Raw genomic sequence first — 10785 nt, 5'->3', positions numbered from 1 at the left:
GAGAGACTTCTAGTGGTGCTGCTGTTTGAGATTTTCGTTCTGCAGGACAAGTTGGGTTTAGTGACTGGGAAGAAGACCATAGTGGTAGAAGCCCCTAGAGATTTCAGTGCATCAGGCTCTTGCTGAGTGGCATCTTCCTGCCATAAAATGTTGTGAAAAATGCGTAGTAACTAACTTCTTGGCAGTCTTCTTGATGGTGACCCTCCGTTTTCAAAGGAGAAAGAGGTGACAAACAGCAGTAACTGAACCCGCTCTGTTTAGAGAAGAGGATGTTATTAGGACCAAGTTCATCCTTTTTATGTTCTGCCCCTGCTTTGGGATGTAGTTTCTGTACTGGCTGTGAATTATTCAAATTATACCACTAGCCTTCTGAACTATCCCGTGTCCAGGAAGAGGGTGCTTAGATCAATGTCGGCATGATCCTGAATCGCGTTTGAGTAACACTTTAATTTCCTCCTTGGCCTCCATCCAGCTGCCAAGCTTGGACCTTTTGTTTCCACGCTTGATGGCAGATTTTGGCTTTGCAGGTTTTTACATGGCTGCCAAGTTAATTTTAGAACTTTAGTTGCCATGACTACTGCTAAGTATTTCTCAGTTCTCCACTTATTTGCTCAGTTTGCTGTTTTCCTTTTTTTCTTCCCCCCCCCTCCCCAAACATTTAATCTGCAGTGTGTGAAGTGCATGGAGTAATTATCGTACCCCTGCAGAAGAAGAAAAGGAGGGCATGTGAGAGGGGAGGCTGATCTTCAGGCTGATGACTCAGCCGCTCTTTCAGCAGCTGCAAAGACTTGAAAGCCCTGCTCTTGGAAGTCGTCAGGATGAGGAGTTTCAGGCTGGGGAGGAAGGCAGGGGTAGCACACTCATTCTGATGCGCTGAATGAGACACGCTGAGCCTGCTGCTAATTCTGCTGACTCAGAGTGTCTTGAGGTTTATCTGGGTGTTGCTTGCTAGTTGTATAGGCTTACAGCTGTCGTTGGTTCCTAGTCTTACCCTTTGCTTTAAATTCTTTGAGACAATGGCAGTTGTCTTACTCAGAGCCTGTATAGTACATTATACAAAAAAATCCCTTTTCATTACTAGAGCTCCAAGGTGTTACACTAATGCAGTAATGATGGATGGATGGACGGATGGACGGACGAATGGACAGATGGGTGGATATCAAGTTTTACATATTGAGATGTCCTATTCTGTTTATGCAGGTAGGGTCATGAATGTCTTTTCGGTCATCCGAAAGAACAGGCAAAGATTCAGCACCCAGTGGTATTTAGACTTGTGATTAATATTTCAAACCCTTTGGCTTTTGAGTAAAATGTGGTTGTTGTCTGCATAGAAGGTCTTGGGAGGATGTCCTGAGAATGCAAGAACATCGTTATGTGGTTTTCAAGTGGGGGTGGCAGGGCAGGGAGCCAGGCAGAGGTGGAAAAAATGACCTGATGGGCAGTTTCGAGAGCTGGGAGCAGAGCCTGCTCTGACTTCTGAGCTCGAGGGCTGTGCTGGCTGCTGTGGTTCTGGTCCTGGGGGCATTAGGGATGTGAAGCAGTTGCAGACTTACCTGGAAGGAGCTTGGAGTTTAATCCTGCTGCTTTCCCAGAAATCTCACCCATTTACCAAGGACCTGGTGAGCAAAGATGGAGCCGTGTTGTATTACTCTGGCCAGTTCTCATGGGTAAGGTCTGTTTAGTACATGTAACACCTCTGTTAACAAACCTCTCTTCTGTGCCTCAGAGAACACCAAAGCAGGACAGAAATATGCTGTGCATGCAGTCGAAAAGAAATCTTTGTCTTGAGTCTCTGAGGGAAGTAGGAAGCTGCTTGGAAAGGAGAACAAACAGTAACTGAGCATGAAAGCCCCTGAAGTCAAGGTGCTGTGCTGTCTGGGCAGGCTCCTGTTTGTAGCTTGGAGAAGGGCAGTAGGGAAAAAAAGATAACTGGGTTAGAAAGGGAGTCACCAGAATAAAGGATGCTCTGAAAGCCCGTTGCACAAAATCTACGTACGACTTGTTCTACTGGAACATAAAATCGTCGTGGATGAGAAATTTGAGAGACTTAACTGGGCGCCCTAGGAGCTCTTAGCACAAAAGGTAAATAATGTGCAGAGGCTTACCCTGTCTGTATTTGATTTTTGTCGTCTTTAACCTTTCAAGCTGCGGCTCTGCTCTTTAACCAGTTGGAATTTAAATGTGTTGTTACAGTAGCGTCTTTGTTGGAGATGGACCGTGACTCGTGCTCATTAAGGCTACAGATGTCTGCTCGGATTATGTATTTCAAAAGCTTTTTCTCTGATGAACTGTGAAAAGCCGAGCTTGAGCGGAGGATTGCGAAAGATAAAATAATAGCCCCTCGTCCCTGTGTCTGGCAGACTAAATGCAGTTGCTCCCAGATCTTTTTAGAAACTTTGAGACAGCAAATTTGTTCACAGTCAATAAGACAGCCCTCTGAGCACAGCCCGTTTATGTTTCCCTTTATCAGTCTTTTCCTAAATTATTCGCAAAGCTTTTTACACTCCAAAAATCTCTAACCTGCGAGCTCAGCGTTTCCCAGATAATAAGGTTTAATAGGCATAAGTGGCATTGATAAACTGTTTATATGTGGCGTGATTAGAAAACATAGATCTTCTTAAGGGAGGAGGGGGGAAAAAAAAGCACGGAAGGATAAATACTCCGTGGATTCAAGCTCAGATAGCTTGGCAACTCACCTTTTTTTTGTGAATTTGCATTTAATAGCAGAGCAGACAGAATTTTTCGAGCCTGGCTTGGTAATACCTGCCTCTTCTGGGAGAAGAGGACTGAGCTATCAAGAAGTGCAGTTTAATGACTTTTGTGTTGGGTAAACATTGGCTGAAAGTTACTCAGGCAGAGCTAAAGAGTCGCTGCTTTTTCTTTCTAAAGTAGTTGTGCACGTCCACACTGGATTTTTTTCAGATGTTCTTGTATCTCCCTTTCTCCCTGTTACAGCGTGCACAAGGTGGGTAGAGGTTCATGGGGCGACCTCAGCCAGGTCCCTTCCGAACCTCTGTAGACTCACCAGGATCTGCAAAAAACCTGTGTTACCACGGAGAAGTTACTCGTGTAGACACAATGAGATGGGGAGTAAGACGAGTCAACACCTTGGTGTAAAAGTCTTGTCTGCAAAACTGTCTCGTAGCTCTGCTGCTTTTGTTTTGGCGGTGCTGTGGCGGAGCAGTTTTCTTGCCAGAGCATTATTTTGGAAGACCACTAAGGGCAGTTTGTTGGCTTCCCAGGGCCACAAGCCAAGCAGTGCTGGTAGGCTCAGGTAACCTTACTTTTGTCTTTTGCAGGGTTTGCTAGGAAAAGGAGGTTAGTAGAGCAGGTTTATCTGTCTTATTTGAAATTACAGCACCGCAGAAAGTGAAATACCACTGGGCTTCACTTGAGCGTTTTGCTAATGGTCCTTAAGATTATGTCGCCTCGGCCCGGAAAACGCAGCTCTAAAGCAAAAAGAAGGTTGTTACGGTGGTGGAAGGAGACTGTTTCAATGCTAGCTGAATCCTTCTAGGCAGAACTCCGTTTCAGAGCCATGGTGGGCCCTCTGCTCACTGCAGGGGGGCTGGACTGGGTGACGTTCAGAGGTCCTTTCCAACCCATCACATTCTACAATCTGTTTGGATTTATGGAAGCTTTTCATGCAGGACCTAGAAAGGTGCCATCCTAAACGAATGAATAACCTTAAAAGTTTGAAGAAGTTTATATATCATTCACTTCTCTCATTTTTCTTCCCTTTTAATAAGATGGAGAGTACCAAGAGCAGGGACTGTGCTGCTGCATAATGATCCTATGGTAACTAATTAGGTCTCATCAGGTCTGCAAAGGCATCTTGTTCTCAGCCTTATGCCAGAGCGCTGCAGCTGGTGAGCAACTTGAATAAAAGTTTTGTGGTGTTTTACTGGGATGTCATCGTATATTTACCTTCCTTGCACAGAAGAATTGCAGATAGTGACTGTAATCCGTGGATCATTCCTTGCAAATAAACTTGTTGATTTTTGTGTAGATCTCCTTGTCACTACACTCTCTACACTGGCCCTTGTCCGCGGTATGTGACGTGAATTCACTTCTCGGGAGTGTATTAAAGAAGCCACAGCAATGTGTGATGAGCTGTAATTAAAATTACTAATGCGTGTAGGTTCCTTTCCTCTCTTCTGCTTTGGTTTGCATTCTTCATGCAGTCTTTGTTCACTCTGAGTGATCCAGAGACCTAGTGTTGACTGGTAACAACAATTTCTGCTTTCCCTCTGGAGCACTTGTACGGGGAAATAAATTTCATAAGGAGCCTCACTGAGGTGTGACGTTAGGGATTAAGAAAACTGTGTGACCTGCAGCTGGCCTGCAAAGCTCGGAGCTGTGCTTGTAGGGGCATCACCAGTAAAACAGAGCTATTTAAGAGGGGTAGTTTTTTAGCAGCACCAATAATCAAGTTCTTTCAGTTTTGGTGCAGTCTTTCATTCCTATCTCATCCCTCCTTACTAAAATATCTGTGATTTAAAATGGAAACGTTGGAAGGGTTAGCCATTCTATGTCGTATTGTCTTACCTAACTAGTGCGTAAGTTATTTTTAGTGATGCCAAAAGATGCGCTTTGGTGTTTAGCTGTGGAAGTACCAAAATCAAACATTGAGAGAAATGCCCAGAGTCATCTAGATGCACAACAAGTGGGTGCTTGAGGAAAGCTCTTTTGTTATGCGGCTCACAGGAGGTTTATATTTCGTGATTTTGTTGCTAGAGACATTTGTAAGTGGCTCAGTTCCAATTCTGAGTGACCAAAACGTGGTTTGAGTTGATAGATGAAAGAAAGGAGAATTGCATGTTCAGATTTACTGTCCCAGCGTTCTGCAGTAGGAGATGAAGCATTTGTAGTTGTGCGGATTTGGGAGGTCGAGGGATTGGGTTTGTTTTCTGTGTTTTTTCTCTCAGCCTCTCGTTTTTCTTGAGGTAGGAGGTGAATGCTTTGTATCAGAATAGCGTTTTCCTTTTTGAGGCTATCAGGAGTTAAAGCTTGCCCAGAAATAGAGATTCTCCCCCAAAAAAGAAAACAGTGCTGAAAGGCTGTGGGACCTTGTGAGCAGGGGGCTGAGACTGGGTTGGAGGAGCGAGGTTCTGTGGTGCCGGAGCGGTGTGGCCTTTGGGCCGTTTGCTTCTCGGTGCCTCTGCCCTCCTTTCTCTTTTACTGTGTTTTCTCTTAAGATGTGCGTGCAGGTGAGCTGCCACTCGGATGCCCTGCAAAGTCATCGCTCCATCACCTTTTCTGCTTCTCTGGGCCCAGAGCCCTGGCAGGAATTCCTTCTGTATCGCGACTGAACAAATCCAGCTGTAACTTCTCTTACAATTCTTGGTAACTTTGCTGATTCCTCAGTGCCTCCTGCAAATAAAAGATACACGATATGCTATCTGAAGTAGCTCTTCTGATCCGGTCTTTTTGTCTCTTCTCTTCATCCCTCTAATACTGCTTTTCAGGGTCATGCTTCTGCTCCTGCTCCCTGCCATTCATTTACTATTTCCAGCCATTCCCTTCACCATTTCCACCTCAAATTGAAGCTCACCTGTGTGAACTTCCATGATCTCAGCTCATGTTTTTCTTTTCCTCATCGTGTTCTATTCTAACCTGTTTTTTTCTTTGGTTTTGTGGTTTATATTGGGTTTTGTTTGTTTTTGTTACTCTTCACGCTTTCACTGCCCTCTTTGCTTTTAGACTTTCACATCTCTTAGTGGTATCTTGTCTATCAGGCTTAAATTGCTGTTTCTGCTGTTCCAAGTCCCTTTCATCTTTTGAATTTTTTCCAGCAGGAGGTCTTCTGGTCACAAACATCCAAATAACCACCCTTTACTGAGCAGCTATCTCTGTTTTCTCCCCTATGTACTTTGGACTGTTAGACATGGGGAGCACAGGATGTAGTTGCTGCCTTTTTCGTTAAACTCCGTGCAAACTTTGACTGTGCTGCGAGTTACCATTAAGAGTAAAGATCAGACCTCTCCCATCTCTGATCCTGGTGTGCTTTGCTAGGTATGGCTGAGGTTCTGTGCTTATGCCCCAAAACTGGGTGTCTCGGAAGCAAAACGTGAAGACCGATAGGTAGGGGTAGGGGAGATACTCCTAGGGTAGCACCCAAGCTTCCTGCTACAGGGTGTATTTTCCTCCTTCTCAGTTTGTCTCTCCTTAGCGGTTTATCTGCTGGCACTTGCTGTGGGTGAGGACGGACTGGGTGGTAGTCAGCCCGTCTCCGATTTGCAGGCACGTGCTTGTAATAAGCTGATGTTCTGCAATCCAAAGAGACAAGGCAAGCTCGCGCGTTAGCGGAAATCACGGCCTGGGTTGAGAGCGGTTTTCTATCGAAAGAAACCCAAGGCTCCATTTCCCGTTTGTCTCGCAGAGGCAGGCAGCGGCCAGGACTACGTGACCTCGGAAAACCAGCTGCTTTACTACCCTAGCATCACCTACGCCATCATCGGCAGCTCCATCATCTTCGTCCTCGTGGTGGCCTTCCTCGCCTTGGTCCTGCACCACCAGCGGAAACGCAACAACCTGATGGCGCTGCCGGTGCACCGACTGCAGCACCCCGTCCTGCTGTCTCGCCTGGTTGTCCTCGACCACCCGCACCACTGCAGCGTCACCTACAACGTCAACAACGGCATCCAGTACGTGCCCAGCCAGCCCTACCACCGGGCGGCGGACGTGGACTCCCCGCCCTCCTACTCGGAGGCCGTGCTCGACCAGAGGTACGTGCGGCTGGGCCCACCAAAGCGTAGCTGTTAATCCGTGCTTCTGCTCCCTGCTTATCCTTATTACTGCTTTTGACGGTTCTGTCGCATGCGTAGGGCCAGGTTTTGAGCTCTTGCTGCCTGTGCAGAACTCACAGTCCTCAGGTCCTATTGCTGTATTAATTATTGTTTAAAGGGAACTTAAGTCGTGCTCTCCTTGGCAGTAGAGGTTTTGAGGATAGCAGGAGAATGCAAAGAAAGGGTATCACTTGTCTAGTAGTGATTCCCCGTGCCAGCCTGGAATCAAAACAGGAAAACTGGATTTGGAGTTTTGCCAAAAAAGCAACTCTGTTGTACGTCATGCTGTTTAAAAGAATCAGTAGGCCATGCTGTTCAAAAAAACAATAGGTCATGCTATTAAAAAAAAATAAACAGTTACCCATGTCGTAGGTAATAAGCATGTAAAGGTGAGAGGGCTTCATTTCTTGCATGAGGAAATTGTATATTCCCTCTGCCAACAGAAGAAAAGAGCGGGGCTCTGAAATGGAAAAAGCTGTTCTCATTTTACATGGCTGAAAGTGCTTTGAAGTTTTGTGGGTGTGGTTCGGGTTATGATGTTTTTGTAGTTATGACACTGGGTTTATTTGTAGATAATTAACCTTTCTTTTAACCTCTGTCTGTAAAGTCTTTCCAAACAAAACTCCTGGAGCGACATCCTCTGCACATAAAAAGGGTGTGGTGTGAACTTTGATCCAGGTTGTTCGCTGTCACCCTGTCGGTATTTTTTAGCAAGAACTCTGGGATCTAAGAATGATAGCGTAATCATTTACATTCCTATTCTCTGCTGCATTTGGCAGCAGCTCCCTTGTCTTAATATTGACACTCGTAATAATGATATCTTCTCGTTAGTAAGGGCAACTAAATGAGCAGCTGTCCAGACTGCAATCGCTTCTCACCTGGGCCAATACAAACCATCAGAACTTCAGAGATAATTGCTCCCAGGAACTGTTACCTATCTGCTAAACCCTGCAGTCCCTTTACTTGTTTACTATCAGAACCAAAAAACCAGTTTTCCTGAATCCAGTATTCATCGTGCCTGTGTCTCCTTAGCAGTTGCTCTGCATGTGATATCATGACAGCAAGAGTGGTTTGTTATGTGGAGAATTCAGTTCATTATTTACTTGCAGACTGTAAGCCATAATCTCTGTCACTTAATGGAGGTTTCCCTGGAGCTTTCTTGTGTTTCACGTCATTATCTGTAGGTGCAAATCCACTGCTTTCCTCGGGTCCTGTAAATGTTACACAGGAACAATTCTCACCTCTTGCAGCTGTCTTGGAGGGTGAGCCAAGATTTGCTGGTAGTGCTTATCTGTGAAAATAGCAGTGTAGAGTGTTAAAGCAGGGTGTAATTAGCCAGAGAATCTTAGAATGGTCTGGGCTGGAGGGAACTCAAAGATCACCTCATTCCAACCCCCTTCCCTGGGCGGGGACACCTCCCACCAGCCCAGGTTGCTCTAAGACTTGTCCAACCTGGCTTTGGGCACTGCCAGGGAGGGGCTGCCACAGCTTCTCTGGGCAACCTGTGCCAGGGTCTCACCGTCATCACAACAAAGAATTTCTTCCTCGTATCTCATCTAAATCTACCATATTTCAGTCTGGAACCATTGCCCCTACACTCCCTGATAGAGTCCCTCCTCCGCTTCCCTGTAGCCCCGTTTAAGTACTGGGAGGCTTCTCTAAGGTCTCCCTGGAGCCTTCTCTTCTCCAGGCTGACCATCCCCAGCCCTCTCAGCCTGTCCTCGCAGGGCAGGTGCTCCAGCACCCTAAACATCTTTGCAGAGCTCTTCTGGACCTGCTTCAGCATGTCCTTCTTATGTGGGGGGTCCCAAAGCTGAGCACAGAACTGCGGGTGGGATCTCATGAGAGCAGAGTATGATGCGTCTTGCCCAGAAACCTGCGTGCCCAGGGGTGGTGTGGAAGTTTTGGAGTGACCTAAATAATGTCAGCTCTGTTTGAGGTCTCCTGGTGGGTGTTGTCATGGAAGAGCTAAGAAACACTGTGGGGTTTTTTCATAGTTGGAAAATGACGTGCTTTCTTGCATACGACAGTTTTCAGTAAGCTCTTTCTGTGTCGTGTGTCTTGCAGCAGACCGCCTTGGTTTGACCTTCCTCCGCCGCCTTATTGTTCGGAATCTGAATCCCCTCATCAGCCAGATCTCCCTCCTTACCGATCTCGGACGGGCAGCGTGGTGAGCACCGCCACCCCCGCGGCGGGAAGCCCTCTGGGCATGGCGGGCAGTTGGACAAGAGACATCCACGAAAGCATGGATGGCCACAGGACTCTCCTCGAGAGGACAGCAGCTCAGAGCGATTCTCTGCTCAGCCACGCTGCAGAAGGAGAAGCATAACTGCTCCAGGGCTTGGGATGAAGGCGTTTATTTTTCCCAGTCTATATGGGTTCATCTGCTGTGGCCAAGAGGTTTCGGGGGGATGTGTGCCTGGGTGACGACTGGATTTGAATTCACTCAAAGTTAATATTTGAATTCAATGCTTTGGGCTCCGCAAAGACAGCAGCGAGAGCTAAACCCAGAGTCACACCCGCTCTCCACAATATTTCTGCGAGCAGGTTCTGGTTCAGACTAGTAAGAGAAACACCGGTGCTGCACCAAAGAGCTGATGCGATGTGTTTGTTGGACTGTTTGCTGTATGTGGATGTATATACGTGCCTGTGTAATATATACAGATGTAGCACACTACACCAGGAGGTCTCTTGTTTTCAGACTGTCTCCCGTCCTGTCACCATGTGAGCTCTTTCCGGTGTCACCTGGTGGTCACTGAAGCACGTGAGAGGCAGTCGTTCTGCTGGGAGGTGCCCAGTAGTAGCCCCCTGGCAGTGCTCAAATGGCAGAAAATGTCCTGCTTGACCCTTCTCTTCATGGCCTGGAACATTCTCACTGTGAATGCAATTTTCAAACATTAGGCTTGTGAGGATGCAACAACTGTTTGGGGTGGTTTTTTCTTCCCCAGATGCTAATGCCTAGGCTAAACGTGCGTGGGTTTTCTCAGGAACGCCACAAAGGTTGGCTTATCTGCCAGGCTTCAAGGCTGAGCACAGAGGCACTGAAGCATCTCAACGAACCAGTGCAAGACTACTTTTCAAGCGGGACAAAACCAGCATTACCCGGTGTGTTCCTTCTTAAAAAAAATAAAAACAAACCCAAAACACAGCCAAACAGCGAAAGAAAAAAACAAAACAACAACAACAAAAGTCCAAACTGTTTCATTTGGTTGAAATTCTAGCTTCTGCAGAAAAACTGAATTAGTTGGGGCTGTTTTGTCCTGACTCTTGGAATGGTCTCCGAAGGTGTGGTTCAGGGCAGTGCTGAGTCAGCCCTGTGAAAGCATCTTGGAGGCAAAGGTAATGGGAGCAGCTAGAGGGAAGGTTTTTAAGAAGAATATAAATGCCACTGCAGCCCTGTGCTCGTGTTCAGTGCACTGAAACAGCACAGTGTCTTCCTCCTGTCCAAAGGGAAACTGGCCTTGACAAATCATTTGTATTTGTCTGTCTGGCACATTTCCCACCCTTTTGATTCCATATAATGAGCGGTGTCATTAAATAAACTTTGCTGTTTAATGGAAATCATAGAATTGTTTAGGTTGGAAAAGACCTTTAAGATGACTGAATCCAACCAGCACTGCCAGCCTGACCCACCTCCCCGAGCACCTCAGCTACACGTGTTTTAAATCCCTCCAGGGGGGATTTAAAATCCACCCCTGCCCTGGGCAGCCTGTTCAGTGCTTGACAGCCCTTTCGGTGAAGAAGTTTTTCCTTATAATGCTGACGGGCTTGGCTGACTTTGGACTTTAAAATACACTGTTGAAGAGTTTGCAGTGGTTTAATTAAGAGTTAGACATCTTTCTTTAATTTTAAAGTTGCCTAAGGCTGTATTAGGGAAACTAAATTGTTGTGTAACTCCTATGGCACGTGTCCCTCCCAGCAGCCTCCCAGGGGCACTGCATTTCACCATGTGTGTTCTAAGACACCGGAGTGTGTGCAAACCAAATATTATTTGCCT

General features: G+C 46.4%; 1 protein-coding gene across 1 annotated transcript; it reads left to right on the top strand.

Annotated features, from left to right (window-relative positions):
• The first annotated feature begins 1112 nt into the window (after window positions 1-1112).
• Window positions 1113-9117, top strand: LOC104270823 (low-density lipoprotein receptor class A domain-containing protein 3-like). Its single transcript, XM_009865293.1, has 3 exons — window positions 1113-1200; window positions 6383-6728; window positions 8856-9117. Exons 1-3 carry the CDS (start codon window positions 1113-1115, stop codon window positions 9115-9117), a joined length of 696 nt encoding a protein of 231 aa, XP_009863595.1.
• The last annotated feature ends 1668 nt before the right edge of the window (window positions 9118-10785 follow it).

The sequence above is a fragment of the Apaloderma vittatum genome, unplaced genomic scaffold (assembly GCF_000703405.1).
Source record: "Apaloderma vittatum isolate BGI_N311 unplaced genomic scaffold, ASM70340v1 scaffold7382, whole genome shotgun sequence".
In the NCBI taxonomy this organism is placed as follows: domain Eukaryota; kingdom Metazoa; phylum Chordata; class Aves; order Trogoniformes; family Trogonidae; genus Apaloderma; species Apaloderma vittatum.
Note: the sequence above shows the minus strand (reverse complement) of the source record. Positions and strands in the feature narration are given on the sequence as shown.

Excerpts from the sequence above, each read along its gene's own strand:
- LOC104270823 (XM_009865293.1), top strand. The coding sequence starts at position 1,113 with ATGGATGGATGGACGGATGGACGGACGAATGGACAGATGGGTGGATAT. Across the intron at positions 1,201-6,382 it reads GTCCTATTCTGTTTATGCAG|AGGCAGGCAGCGGCCAGGAC; the intron begins GTAGGGTCATGA and ends TTTGTCTCGCAG. Across the intron at positions 6,729-8,855 it reads GAGGCCGTGCTCGACCAGAG|CAGACCGCCTTGGTTTGACC; the intron begins GTACGTGCGGCT and ends TGTGTCTTGCAG.